This window comes from Myotis myotis, unplaced genomic scaffold (genome assembly GCF_014108235.1).
Source record: "Myotis myotis isolate mMyoMyo1 unplaced genomic scaffold, mMyoMyo1.p scaffold_m19_p_30, whole genome shotgun sequence".
NCBI lineage: Eukaryota > Metazoa > Chordata > Mammalia > Chiroptera > Vespertilionidae > Myotis > Myotis myotis.
This window is the reverse complement of record NW_023416336.1, coordinates 2,760,505-2,775,912: the sequence shown is the minus strand read 5'-3', so window position 1 is coordinate 2,775,912 and position 15,408 is coordinate 2,760,505. Positions and strand designations below refer to the sequence as shown.

At 47.6% G+C, this 15,408-nt stretch overlaps 1 protein-coding gene and 1 pseudogene across 1 annotated transcript in view; one reads left to right on the top strand and one right to left on the bottom strand.

Moving 5' to 3' along the window:
* Positions 1-6,538: 6,538 nt before the first annotated feature.
* On the bottom strand, positions 6,539-7,395 carry LOC118652449 (annotated as a pseudogene).
* A 196-nt stretch (positions 7,396-7,591) lies between these two features.
* Positions 7,592-15,408, top strand: part of FER1L5 (fer-1 like family member 5) — a 52,258-nt gene continuing 44,441 nt past the window's right edge. Inside the window, 4 exon segments of the mRNA XM_036302188.1 lie at positions 7,592-7,596; positions 12,451-12,613; positions 13,752-13,806; positions 14,250-14,359. Of these exon segments, the coding sequence (XP_036158081.1) occupies positions 7,592-7,596; positions 12,451-12,613; positions 13,752-13,806; positions 14,250-14,359 (333 nt within the window).

The following is a 15,408-nucleotide window of genomic DNA, read 5'->3' as shown; positions in this document are numbered from 1 at the left end:
TCCTATATAATAAAACCCTAGTATGCAAATCAACCGAACAGCAGAACTACCAGTCGCTATGACACACACTGACACCAGGGGGCAGACACTCAATGCAGGAGCTGCCCCTGGTGGTCAGTGTGCTCCCACAGGGTGAGCAACGCTCAGCCAGAAGCCAGGCTCATGCTGGCGAGTGCAGCTGCGGTGGTGGGTGCCTCTTCAGCCTCCATGGCAGTGCTAAGGACCCCCTGGGGATGTCTGACTGCTGGCTGTGGGGAGTGGGCCTAAGCCAGCAGGCAGACATCCCCTGAGGGATCCCAGACTGAGAGAGGGCCCAGGCTGGGTTGAGGGACCCCCTCCCCCACGCCCTGCCAGTGCATGAATGTCGTGCACCAGGCCTCTAGTATTATTATACTTAAAATCCTTTTGTTTTTGAAATATTAATGTTTATTGCATGTAATATTATTATATGTAAGATAATTTTTCTTGAATAATTGGTGTTTATTGCATGTAACGTTATATTTAAAATCATTTTTCTTGAGATGTTAATGTTTATTGCATGTAACATTATTATATTTAAGATCGTTTTTCTTGAAATAATAAAGTTTATTGCACGTAACATTATTATATTTAAAATAGTTTTTCTTGCCAAACCGGTTTGGCTCAGTGGATAGAGCGTCGGCATGCGGACTGGGGGGTCCCAGGTTCGATTCCGGTCAAGGGCGTGTACCTTGGTTGCGGACACATCCCCAGTAGGAGATGTGCAGGAGGCAGCTGATCGATCTCTCTCATTGATGTTTCTGGCTCTCTATCCTTCTCCCTCCTTCTCTGTGAAAAATCAATAAAATATAAAAAAAATAAAAAATAAAAAAATAAAATAAAATAGTTTTTCTTAAAATAAAAAAAAAACTGGAAAAAAAGAATAAAGAAAAGAAAAATAAAAGAAACATTTATCCAGAGTGGTGTTGAAACGGGATAATAACGGTACTTGGCAAGAACACAAATAATTACTGTGAGGGACCCTAGAATGTTCCAGAAGAAAGATTTCCTGAGATTTTCTGATGAGGGAGTTGGGGTGGTCATGAAGGGAAGCCACCTGAGGCTGGGCTCTGAAGGACCAGGCCATTGCAGAAGGGCTGGAAAGGTTGGTAAGAGCCCATACAGAGATAACAAATGCGCCAAGTGCAACCCAACACCATTTCCTTTGGCCTTCACCTTACTATCTTAAATTTTTATTTAATTGCAAACATTTTAAATTTTGGAGATTTCATGTAAAAATCAAGATTTCTGGATTCTCTTGAAAAAAATTGGAGTCTGTGGCAGCACTGGGCCACCTGGTGTGGCAGGCATGGGGTCTGCATATGCCCGCCCCCTGGGCAGCCTCACTGGCCTCTGGGGGATTTGATTCATCACCCACCCCTACATTCACACACTCACACACCACCCCTGGGCTAGAGTCAAACGCAGATGTCCCAGATCAACCGAAGGATTTGTATACATGTATATAAGCCAAACCAATGGACATGGACAACAGAGGGATGGGAGGATGAGTGTGCGGAGCGGGGGTGGGGGTGGGGGGGTGGGGGGGAGGTTGGGGTTAATGGGGGGGGATGAGGACACATTTGTAATACCTTAACTAATAATAAAAAATAAATAAATAAATAAATAAATAAATAAATAAATAAATAAAACGCAGATGTCCCTGGGATGGAAAACACAATCAGGGGTCAAGTCCAGTCATTTTGGGGTGATTAGTGGATTGGTTAATTTTGGTCCCCTACTAGGGCAGGAATGAGACTAATGACTTGTAGTGCTGATGGAAATAGCGTAGCCCAAAGGAAGAGACACAGAGCTCCAGACAGATGCCTGTGCAATGCCACAAGGAATCCCGAGTGTCTAGACTCCAGAGGAAAGGTGGGGGTGGGAGTGGAGTTCGGCAGTGCAGAGGTTCTATTAGTCATGTCCAGAGAGGTAAAGTATCTTTCCCAAGGTCACACAGCTAGTTAGTATCAAAGGCAGAACTGGCACCAGACAGCATGGCTCCAGAATCTAGGCATTTAATCCCTCACAACGCCTATGGCAGTAAGGAAAAGCACAAGGCAATGAAAGAGAGTGAGACAGTAATAGAGTCTTGGCTTGGGTGATGGGGAAGATGTCCCTGTGAAGGTGACATTGAAGCTGAAACCAAAAGAGGAGAATGAGTGACATGGTAGAAGCTGTGAGAAAAGCTCTCCAGGAGCAGAACAGCAAAGACAAAGGCTCTGAGGAACAAAGGAGCTTGATAACAACAACAACAACAAAAGGTGAGGACAGTGTAGCTTGGAAGCAGTGGTCAGTGAGTGGAGTGGAGAGAGGCGAAGTTGGAGAGACAGACTTAGACCAGAGCCTTCAGGGCCCTAGATGTTCCAGTAAGAACGGTGGCACCGGCCCTGGCTGGGTAGCTCAGTTGGTTAGAGTGTCGTCCCAATATGACAAGGTTGTAGGTTCCATCCCTGGTCAGGGCATATACAAGAATCAGCCAATGAATGCATAAATAGGTGGAACAACAAATCAATGTTTCTCTATCATGCAAATCAATAATTTAAGAAAAAAGGCCGAAACCGGTTTGGCTCAGTGGATAGAGCGTCGGCCTGCGGACTGAAAGGTCCCGGGTTCGATTCCGGTCAAGGGCATGTATCTGGGTTCCGGGCACATCCCCAGTGGGAGATGTGCAGGAGGCAGCTGATTGATGTTTCTCTCTCATCGATGTTTCTGTATCTCTCGCCCTTCCTCTCTATCTCTCGCCCTTCCTCTCTGTAAAAAATCAATAAAATATATTTAAAAAAAAAAGAAAAAAGAATTTTGGTATGACTGTAGACTTTGTGTTAACTTTCCTCTGTGTTTTGTAAGGAGAGCATAAATCCTCAAAGTCAGGGATTCTTTGTGTCCTTCATAGAACATAGCTCAGGATATAGTGGATGTTTCCTGTGTTGACTGATTAATGATTGATGAATTGGTTGACACCAACGTGAAACATAGTTCAAGATGAAAAATAAATCTTTACCGCTTCACATACACTAAGATGGCTAAAAAATCATCTTCAACAACAACAACAAAAAATGATAAAAAGTATTGTCAAGTATGTGGAGAAATTAAAATCCTCATATGGCCCTGGCCAGTGTGGTTCAGTTGGTTGGAGCATTATCCCATGCATCAAAGGGTGGCAGGTTTGGTTCCCAGTTGGGGTGCGTGTGGGAGGCAGCCGACCAATCTCTCTCTCTCTCTTTCTCCCCCTTCCTCTGAATAAAAGCAATTTTTTTAAAAATTGGGGGGTGGAGGGGGAAGAATGCCCATACCTTTTTTAAAAATCCTCATACGTTGCTGATTGGGGTTGTAGAATGTACAGCCACTTTGGAAAACAGTCTGGCAATGCCTCAAAAGTTAAACATAGAGTTACCATATGACCCAACAATTTCACTCCTAGGTATGTGTTCAAAATAATTGAACACATATATCCAAGTATACAAATGTTCAGGGCAGCATTACTAATAATAACCAAAAATTGTTAACTACCTAAATGTCCATCAGCAGATGAATGGATAAACAAAATGTGGAATATTTATACAATGGATTTATTAAGCCATAAAAAGGAATGAAATGCTGGTACATGTTACAATATGGATGAACACTGAAAACATTATGCCAGTCACAAAGACTGCATACTGTAGCCCTCGCCAGGTAGCTCAGTTGGTTAGAGCTTGTCTGGATATGCAAGGTTGTGGTCGCTCTCCAATCAGGGCACATACAAGAAGCAACCAATGAATGCATAAAGAAGTGGAACAACAAATTCTCTCTCTCTCTCTCTCTCTCTCTCTCTCTCTCTCTCTCTCTCTCTCTCCCCCCAAACCAATTAAAAATATTTTAAATGACTAGATATTGTACGATTCCATGTATATGAAGTGTCCAGATTCAACACATCTATAGAAACAAAAAGTGGACTCATGGTTTCCAGAGAGAAATGAGCAGTGACTGCCAATGGATATGAGGTTTCTTTTCAGGGCGATGAAACGTTCTAGAATTAAATAGTGGTGATAATTGCACAGCCTTGTGAATGTACTAAAAGCCTGAATTATATAGTTTAAAAGACAGAATTTGTGGTATGTGAATTATACCTTAGTAATGCTGCTCTAAAAGAAAAAAAAAGCTTTATTGTTTTGAGCCACTGATGTTTTGGGTTTGTTTGTTTGTTTGTTTGTTTGTTACCTCAGCATTACAGAGTCCACCCTGACTGATACACCCAGCCAGATTATCAATCAAATGCAAGGGCAGAATAAAGACACGTTCAGACCTGCAAAGGCCCAAATGGCTTCATCAACTAATGTGCATTTTTAAACACGCATTAATTTTCACACTAATCACTGACTGGATAAGATGTAACTTATATAATGTTCAAGCAGAAAAAGCCTTCCTGTGGAAGACAAGAGCAAATGACACAACTCCGTCCTCAGCCAAGAGGCCTTGAGAGCAGTCAAAATTGCAATGGCATTGAGACTTTTCTTTAACTTTACAAACCCAGAGGGCATAAGAGCTAATTTCCTTTGTTAAAGAGAGACTCATATCTGAACTTAGGTTTCCTTCAGATGAAAGAAGGCCTAAATGTTTGCTTACACATGAGGCAGGACTTCTCCTAAAACATGATTGAAATAGTCTTTTACTTTCCTGTCCCTTTGCTCAGATTGCCTCGCTTCTCATCTAAATTGTAAGACCTTGGCAACGGTTCACTGCGGATAACTTGCTTGTATAAAGAGAAAATAGTATCCTTATTTCTGATTTTGAAATCAGAAGGATAGAATAAAAGAATAAAGAAAAGAAAGAGGAAATGAAAAGTCATATTGTTTTGTTGCTAGGGTCCTAGTCACCTCAAGCCCCTGACTTCATCCCCTGATTTCTTCCTCCTCTCATTCCCCTGATTCTTCCCCAGAACCAGGAACTATCCACCTTTGTGACATCACCTCTATTGCTAAGCAATAGACTCAGGGGTCCACTAGCCCCATAAGCCCTGGGGGAAGCTTTGGACAAAGGTGCTTGAAGAAGGAAGCTTCAGAGGAAAGAAGTCGCCAACATGTTGCGTGTTGTAGTGGAGTCGGCCAAGATTAACCCGCCCCTAACCCCCCCACCCAGACCCTGTGTGTCTGTCTACTTCAGAGGTAAGCACCAGGATTCTGGATGGAAGAGAGACACCCCAAGAGGCAACACGTATTCAATGAAAAAAATAGGATTATTGGTGCTCTATTATGTGAAAGTAGCTCTGTCTGACAGAAAGCTAAGGTGGACACCCTCCAGTTCTTTCATAACTTATCATCCTTATTACCATTATTTCTTTTATTCTGACGTTTTTACTAGGGCATAGTTATGGGAAAAAGAGAAGATTAATACTTTTCTCAAATTATTGATCCCAAGCTTCTATGAAATAGGGTTATGCCACAAACTCAAGTTTAAAGAAAAAAAAGTACCTGCTTCATAGGATCAACGTGAGGATTTTATCTTATTGTTTTTTAAATCATTTTAAAAAAATATATTTTATTGATTTTTTACAGAGAGGAAGGGAGAGAGATAGTTAGAAACATCGATGGGAGAGAAACATCGATCAGCTGCCTCCTGCACATCTCCTACTGGGGATGTGCCCGCAACCCAGGTACATGCCCTCGACCGGAATCGAACCTGGGACCTTTCAGTCCGCAGGCCAATGCTCTATCCACTGAGCCAAACTGGTTTCGGCAATTAAATCATTTTTTATTTTCATTTACAGTTGACATACATTATCGTATTTGTTTCAGGTGTACACCCCAGTGATTAGACATTACATACTTAATAAGTGATCATCCTGATAAATCTCACATTCATCTGACAACATACATAGTTGTTATACTACTAGAGGCCCAGTGCACAAATCCGTGCACCTTGAAAGGAACTGTGGGCCGCGAGGCTGAGGTGGGCACAGGGGCGGGTCTTGACCCATCCTCTGTGCCCCACCCAGCCCCTTCCTCCCCCACCCCCCACCCCTGGGCCCTGGGCCCCTGCAGCTCCGCTCCCAGCAGGATGGGACTGCGGTGTGGGAGCCAAGAATTTTCAGTAAGCAACAGAGGCTCACCCCAATGACAACGACTGGTGCCCTGCCTTGGTCTGGTGCCCCCTCTCACTTGCTCCACCATCCTGCGGTGGCTGATGCCTGCCATGTTCCATGTGCGCCCTCTGGTGGTCAGCACACGTCATAGCAACCAGTTGTTCGGTTGTTCCACCGTTTGGTCTATTTGCATATTAGGGTTTATATATAGAGATTATTGACTGTATTCCCTATGCTTTACATTCCCATGACTATTCTGTAACAACTAATTTGTATTTATTAATCCCTTCACCTTTTTCACCCATCCCCCCCAACACCCCTCCCATCTGACAACTGTCAAAACATTGTCTGTATGTATGATTCTGTTTCTGTTCTGCTTGTTAGTTTATCTAGTTTTTTAGATTCAATTGTTGGTAGGTATGTATTTATTGCCATTTTATTGTTCTTTTTTTTTTTTTATTCTTCATCCTGTAACACAGACCCAGAGCCGCCTCTAGGCAAGTTACTGCCCAATAACTGAGCCAGAATGGGTCCAGTGGTTCCTACCAGAATGTTTCTCAGCTCTTCCTTCTCATCATTAGTTTTTAACTCGAGATTATCAAATGGATCTTCACACTCAAAGTGAGCAGGCTTGACATCTGTCTTCTTATGGGGTGGGCTGAGAACTTTGTTTCGTGGCACTGCTGCTGACCCAAGTTGGGTGAGGATGCTATTGTGCTGTGCAGTGGCAAGGATGGGGTTAAGGGGAGGTGGCATTGTGGCTGTACTGTGAGTGTTGGAGAAACTCATTTTGTTATTGCCCTCTGGGGCCACTCTTAGGATTCACTTTAGCTTCTGCTTCCTCAGCCTTACACTCTGCTTCCCGCTGGGTTTCTTGGATTTTCTTAATATCTTCAGCCCACTCAATGGTTTTCTTGTCCAAGGGGAAGTCATACTATACTTCTCTGACAACCTGCAAACAGTCAGGCAGGGAGAAGCCAATAGCTAGACCCACCTTAGCTGGTGTTTTGAATTTGTCTCCTATTTGAAATGGGACATCATCAAGGTAACTGAAAGTCCCATGAAAATCCACACCCAACTTCTTAGAAGCCATTTAGACCCTGAATGCTGCTGCCGCTGCTGTCCCAGAAGCCAAAAGATGCTGGCACCACCGACTTTGGTCCTGGCTGACGGCTCTTAGGGAGAGCGAACACCACCACCTTCAGCTCTGACCCGCCCCCCCACCCCCCCGCCCCCCGGGCCAGGCCGTCACCTTAGCAGAAGCCAATACCACAGCCACCATGTTGAAATCCTACTTCCCTCTCACTGAGCATTCTTATGGCCAGTGTTTTGACCTCTTCATCCAGTAGATTGCTTGCCTCAATTTTAGCTAATTGTTTTTCTGGAGTTTTGTTCCTGTTCTTTCATTTGGGCCATGTTTCTTTGTCTCCTCATTTTGGCAGCCGCCTGTGTTTGTTTCTATGTATTAGGTAGAGCTGCCGAATCTCCCAGGCTGGGTAGAGTGGCCCAATGTGGTAGGTGTCTGTTAGGGTCCAGTGGCACAGCCTCCTCAAAGCTGAGTACTTGAGGTCACCCTGCCCCCGTGTGGGTTGTACACCCTCCTCTTGTAGCTGAGCTCTGATTGCCATTGGCATGTCAATGGAAGGTATTTATCCAGGCTGATCAGCTGCAAGGACTGGCTGTGACTACTGACCACCGACTTCCACCCACCTTGCTGACTTAGCTGTGCAGGGTCCACCCTCCAGAGCAAAACTTATTTCAGCAGGACTCTGGTGCCCACTGAGTCCACCCCTTGAGTGTCTTGCTTGTGGAAGTGGTTGGTGATGGTGCTTCAATGTGATCTGAAGCTGTCCACTGGGTGAGCTGGCTCTGGGCCCCCAGGATGTGCAGGCCAAGATCAGCCACTGCCTGTGTCCTGCATGGAGCCATTTGGCATGAGCTACAAAGCAATCTGCAAATGGCTGTCACTTGTGCTGGACTTGGAGGTACCCAGGGGAGACCAAGCTGGGAACCAAGACGGGCTGCTGCTAGTGCCAGGCCTGGGGCCACTTAGCTAGAGGTGCAGGGCTCTCTGAGACCAGATGATGCTTGTTTTAGAGAATTTAGGAAAATCTGAAGCATGAGCCAAGAAAGGCCATTTGTATGGAAAAGCCACTGGAAATAGCATGGGTGGGCCTGAAAGTTGGGTGGGGCAGGGCCTCAGGGAATCACCAGTGTGTGTGTGGAGGGAGACAGTGTTAACAAGGTTGATGAAATCTCAGATATGGCACCTGCCTGCTCTGTGTGGGGAGGGCTCATCAAAGGAAAAGGCCTCTGCCAGCACTTCTGTCAGGGAGAAAGCTACCCCTCCATCTCGCCCCCTGATACCCAACAATTAAGTTCCACCCCACAAGTCTCTGGTGCCTTTCAAGCTGCTGCCTGCTACCCCTACCGTACCACTTCTCCCTGCCCCCAGTTCAGAGGAAGTGAGTCAGAGTAAGGCAGTGTATGGGCCCTTTCAGAGGAATGCTATGGGCCCTGACCAGTTTGGCTCAATGGATGAAGCATCAGCCTTCGGACTGAAGGGTCCCTGATTCCGTCAAGGGCATGTACCTTGGTTGCAGGCGCATCCCCAGTGGGGAGTTTGCAGGAGGCAGCTGATGGATGTTTCTCTCTCATCGATGTTGCTGGCTTTCTATCCCTCTCCCTTCCTCTCTGTAAAAAAGAAAAAGGAATGCTATGGATTCCAGCAGCCTCTGTCTCACTCAGCTTCCATCCCCACTGGTTTTTAGTCAGAAGTTATGGGGATTTCTCTTCTCAGCACTGGAACCCTGGGCTGAGGGGCCTGGTGTGGGGCTGGGACTCCTCACTCCTCAGGGGGGACCTCCACAGCCAAGATATTCCTCCAGGTTTTTACCTGCTACATTTGGGTGTGGGACCAGCCTGTTCCATGTCTCAGGCCCTTAAGATCAGTCTTGGTGTGGCTTCCTTATATCCTTATCTGTAGGACTTCCATTCAGCTCAATTTCAGGCAGTTCTGAATGATGGTTGTTCTGTAGTTTAGTTGTAATTTTAATGTGGTTGTGGGACAAGGCGAGATTGTGTGTACTGGAAGTCCCAATGTAAGGACTTTAATAGATAATATATGAACAATTCTTTCTACAACTTCTGAAAATTGCTCAAGAATATTAATTACTTTTATAATCAACAAAAATTTATATTTTCATAGATATAATGATTTTTGCTCCTCACAACAAATGCATGAGGCAAATAAGGGAAGTTTTATTGTCTCCATTTTTAATAGGTAAGGAAAAAAGTCCAAGAAAGGTGGGAAGAAGGGGGTTAAATGGTTTATGAGAGAGAATGAAAGAGTTTAAGTATCTATATATATAAAAGGCTAAGCAACCATCCTACTGTCTGACCGATTCATAGATATGATGAACACTGACCACCAGGGGGCAGACGCTCAACGCAGGAGCTGTTGAGCTGCAGTGACTTAGCAGTGGTAGTTCTCCAGTGACACACCCCAGAGCCAGAGAGGGGGAAGCCAGATTCTGGGATGCATCACCAGAGAACCACCCTCTCACATCCGGGACTCCTTGGGGGATGTCAGAGAGCCGGTTTCGGCCCAATTCCCGTAGACCAGGTCCAGGGACCTCACCCTACTGGAGGGACCCCCACTCACTCCACAAATGCCCTTCAAGCTGCAGTGCCACCCTACGTGCGGCTGGCTAGGGAGGGACCATGGGATGTTGGCTCCAAGGTGTCAGCCCATCTCACCCAGTCCTGCCCCGCTGGCCACCTTCTAATTAATTTCCTTTCTATGTGCACAAATTCGTGCACTGGGCCACTGGTATCTTCATAGCAAAGAGCTAGGATTAAAAGGGGAAGAAGAAAAAGAAAAATGAACCATCTATTGGCGAAGAGTATGGAAAGGTAGCTACAGGCAAATGAAGTTTTCCAGGGTATGTGGGGAGTGAGAAGACTGGGGCCAAGAACAAAGGACAGTACTTCCTATGAGAGACATGAGTCAAGCATGCAATTCCTTCCATTTATCTCTCTTTCTCTTTCTCTCTCTCTTTTTCTGTCTCTCCTCCCTGCCCCCTGCTCCACCTTGAGAAGAATCTCAAAGTAATGTAACAATTTAGAGGTTCTTTGCAGGGCTACAGACTGTTCTTTGTTAAAGATATTTCTGGAGGAGGGGGATTTTAGCAGATAAAGAGCTTCTAACCCATTATCAATGTTTTGGGATATCTCTTTGGGTGCACTAGGCCTTGCTCTGAGAATAAATAAACCCTTACATCTCAGTGCCGGAACACAGTAAAAGTTAATTTCTTGCTTACACCAAGCCCTGTGTGGATGGCGCTGTCAGGCAGCTCTGCTGAGTGGTTTAGAGACCAGCTGCTTGCTTCTGTGGCTGCAGAGAAGGAGAACGGAGAACCTCATGGGAGATTTTAGGAGCTAGGCCTGGCAGTGGTGACTGTCCCTCCCATGCCCCTTTGGCCAGAACATGGCCCCACCTGGCTGCAAGATGGCTGGGAACTATGTACTCAGGAAGAAACAGAAACAAACACAAAACATTATCTGTCACCAGGGCTGATGTCACTCTTATAAAAAGCGAGAAATTCTGAAACCCCCTGAGGAAGAAGGAATCAGTGCCATTTCACACCTGCCATTACAGACTTGAAGATTTATTCTTTGTGTGTTTTTTTAATCCTCACCTGAGGACATGCTTTTATTAATTTTATAGAGAAAGGAAGGGAGAGGGGGAGAGAGAGAAACATTGATGTGAGAGTGAAACATCAATTGGTTGCTTCCCACATGTGCTGGACTAGGGATCCAACCAGCAACCAGATATGTGCCCTGACCGGGAATCAAACCCGTGACTTTTTGGTGTACAGGACAACCCTCCAACCAACTAAGCCACACTGCCAGGGTGACTCGAAGTTTTTTAGAGCTTCCCACCTCTCTTTACCCGACTTGAACCTAGACTTTGAAATATTTCCTGTCTCCAATACCAACCCCTTCGTGTCTTTGCAGATGTCAAGAAGAAAACTTCGGAGGGGGAAGGAAATAGCCCCACCTGGAACGAAGTAAGATGTGCCAGGGCAAGCCCCGAGGAGGCAGTGACACCCAGTAGTGAGGGAGAGGTCATAGAGCTTCACCAGCTTTTCCCACGGCTGGGCATCTTGGCCTGGGAGTAGCCCCTCAGCTGGCAAAGCTGTGAAGGCCTGAGGGCTGCAGCAGCCACATCTGCCCAGCGCTGCTCTGGCCCTTCTTCCTCACTCCGGGGATGGACCGTGGTGTAGTCCTTCCTGTCCAACCTGGCCATCCTGATGTCCCCAGACACCTGAAGCAGAGACGAGGCTCCCTGTGCAGGATCTCGGCTCACTTCCCATCCATCCATGTTCCCACTACCCCTTGGTCCCCTTAACTAACATGCTCACGACACTGCCGTTCAGGCTATGGAGGCCCAGGGAGGATGCCCAGGGAGGATGCCCAGCACCTTGGTGATAAGGCAGCAAATGCCATCCTCTGAGGCAATTAGACTCGAGGGAGGGTCCTCAGGTTGAGAGAAACACAGTGCCAGCCTGTTGTCCTAGAAGGATGGGAAGGGGCGGGTAGAGAAGGGATGCTGACTTCTCTGTGCCTCCCACAGACCCTAATTTGGCACCTCTGGAACAAACCCATACAGAATGACTCTTTCCTGCAAGTCATCCTTCAGGACTTGTGCTCAGAAAAGAAAGAGAGGTAAGAGAGAGAGAGGCACAGGAGCCTGACTCCCTAACAAAGCTACAGCAAGTCTCCTGTTCCATAATTCAGTCACACGGACCAGAACCCACCCCAGCCAGCTACTTCAAAAAGTGTGTGTGTGTGTGGGGGGGGGGGGGGGCTTGTGGAAGGATAGTGAGGCGAGGAGTGAAGATCAACTAGAACTAGGAACTAGGAGCTCAGGAGCAGCCTGTCGCTTCTGAAGCCACAGGACTCCCAAGTCTCTGCTTCTCTCTGTCTGTCCCATCAAGGCCCCATTCAGCTGAGACTGGCATCCACTGAGATGGGAGCAATATTTCTACAAGAAAGAATCTAATTGGCCTAGTTTCAGTCCGGTGTCCACCCCCAGTCCAATCAGTTGTCCAATCAGCTGTTATTTGTCATAGTTCCCATTCAGGAGGAGTGTGGGAGCAGCTTCTGAGAAGGGGCTTGGCAGGCAGAGCCAGTAACTAGGGTGCCCAATGCCCAGGGAGCCCCAAAGCCAATTCCCAGAGACTCGAGATCCTGTGTCCTCTGATGGATGCTCCCCATCACTGTGCTCTTCCCTCAGCCCCTCTATGGAAAACACAGCCCCTAGGAGAGAAACCCGCCTCTAGATAATGTCCTGCTTGAGACAGGGAAGGACCCCATCCCCTGGCCCAGGCTCCCATACCTGCTCCTTATCTCCCCAGGTTCATCGGCTTGGTCACAATCCTGCTCAAGCCCTTGGTGATAAAACCAAGAGAAGTTCTTTTTGTGAAGGACCTGACCCTCCTCAACCATTCCATGAAGCCCACAGATGTGAGTTGGGTCCCAGGAAGGGTGGTTGGAGGATTGGGGACAACCTGAGAAACTGGGCTACTCTGCTCCAGCAGGGGGCCCAGTGACCTCATCCAGAGACTGCTTCCTGCCCTCAGGGGTCCCATCACACTGCCATCTTCTCCCTGACTTCCCTACTCGCCCGCCCACCCATTTAGACTATTTAGGTGATCATCCGCTGGGTGTCTGCGACTGTGCTAGGCCTGGGATACTAGAGTGAATGAAACCCACAGTCTAGTGGAGTAGGCACCACTCACAATCACAGTGCTCCAGCGCAGTGTACAAGAGTGAAGAGAGCTAGGTCACTGAGGTCAAGAGGGGATCAACGATTCTGCTTGGAGGTCGTGGAAGGCTTTACAGAGGAGGTGGTTAAGCCATGTGGAAATTGGACAATGGCCAGAGCATATAGGAAAACCAACCAGATGAGAACCAGCAAATGCTATGTATTCAGAACTGGCTATAGCATGGGAGTCAGCCACCATCACGTGGGTTTGGCAGAGACTCAAAGGCAGGCAGAGGAGAGGGGAAACTCTATAGCAGAAAAAGGGGAGACTCCTGGTGTGTGTGGATGGGAGGTTGTTGGCCTGGGAATGCTGTAAGTGACGTCACTAGAAGCTGGGCATCCTATGTGATTGGTTAGGGTGCACATTTGGCTTTCTCCCATTAGTCCTAAGAGTGAAGTGGGGACAAAAATTAGAGCAGTTGCAGTTATTAATCAATCCTGGCCATTGGGGGCTGATCACTATTGTTTGCTTCCTGGACTGTTGCTAGAGCTAGTGGTCTGGCTTCCTGTAAGTCTGATTTATAGCACACTGGCTTTCTGGGTTGGTTACTGTAGATACTGGTTTGGTTTCCTGGACTGAGTGCTGCAGACTGTGGGGCAGAGTTCTGTTTTCCTATATGCTCTGGCCATTGTCCAATTGCCTATTCCGTTTCTCAGTTTATAACCTCCCTGCACCCCAGACTGCACAAGGCCCCAGGATGTGGCATTGCAATATGGTTAGCACCACTCCACCCTGGAGAACCGGGCATGAACCACCAGGCTGGGCTGGGTTTCAGTGCTGGGACGTGGCAAGGATCGCATGGTTTGGCGTACAGCTCCCTTGTCTTTGCCTTGTAGTGCACTATCACCCTACATGTGGCCCATATGACCAAACGGGACATTGAGAAGACAGGTATGGCTTGTCATGGAGCTTACCCCTGCCTTTCCCCAAGCTATGCCTGGATGGGCATTTGGGGACCTTCAAGACCCAACCCTTGAAGCCTACAAAAGGATTGTGACCAGGTTAGGGACTAGAGGCCAGATCTCCAGACTCAGCTGAGGCTATCTGTCACCTCAATATGTCCATTTGTCATCTCTAGACATGCACCCTCAATGGGCTGCAGGGAGAGCTAAGGATGGCCATTTCCAAGAGCCCCCATGTGTGGAGAGTGGGTCTGGGGTTACTAAGGATAGGTGGGGGCCCATGGAATGTTCTGGGGCAGATGTGTGTCCCTATCAGGTCTTGGCCATAATTTCAGTCAGGAACTAGTCTTTGGGGATAGAATAAAAAAATGGGGGAAATACCTCATGTCCTGAGCCAGCCCTGAGAGCTCACCCTGGACTGTGTTTCCCCAGGGAATGAAGACCTCCTGGACGTAACTGCACTAGAAGCAGCCAGGCAGAAGCTGATGGTTCCCAGCTACACTGTGCACAAGGAGCTGTTCGCAAAGCCGCAGCACTTTCAGGTTGAAAGCCCATGTAATTTGCATGACACCTCATGGTGTTCCCAAGTTATCCCCATTCTCCACAAGGTTGTGGCGGAGGGTTGGAGCTTCAGACTGGGCTGCAGGTCCTCAGATTCTCACTGCATCCCTGCTCATCCAGGGGCCACTCTGGAGAACTTCTGCACAGAGCTGGAGCTAGAGACAGTCCCAGTGGGGCAATAGGAGGCACTGATGGCTGTGCACCAGCAGGTCCTGGCAGGTGCCTGGGAGACAGAGCAGAACGCCTGGGCCCTGCCCTGCAGGAGCCCACGGGATTCTTGACAACATAAGGCTAGCCACATCCAAGGTCAAATTAGCTGACTGGGAGAGGTTGAAGGGAGTTTGAGTGGATCCGTGGGAAGGTCCACGGGTTCTACTGTGAATTCTGCAATCCCCAACTTCCCTTCAGTCTCAAGCCTGTGACCTAATGTTTCTGCCATGGTATTGCCTGCCTCAGCCTGCCACTTGCTCAGGAGGCTGGGAGTCAACCTTGACTACTCCTCTTCCTCACCCCACTCCCTGCATCCAGCCACTGACCAAAGCCAACCTGAGTGCTCCTATTTCTCTGTCACCACTTCCATTCCTTGGCTTGATCCATCACTTCCCTGGGCCAAACACCGGGCTTCCAGCTCTCTCCTGTCCATTCTTCAGTCAAAGTGGTCTTTCAAAGATGTCATTCTCATCTGCCACCCACCTGGTTAAAAATGTCCTTAAAAATAAGTACACCCCAGTGTCCCCAGGACAAAAGCCAAACTCCTTACACTGGTTCCCAGGTCCTAGATGCACCAGCCTGCCCCTCCAAGCTACCCTCTCCCCTGCCCCTGCCACCCTGCTCTAGCATCCTGGACAACTCACAGTCCCCATCTCAAGCCTCTCTCTAGCCTCCAGGCCTTTGCACGTGCTGCCTTTGGAATACCTTCCCTCTGCCTGTGGGCCCCATCCTTTTCACCAGGCTAGTTTACCACAGGAGAGAAGAATATCAGTGTGCCTGTGTCACGCCCCTTCCTATGGCATAGTGATAAGGACAAGAT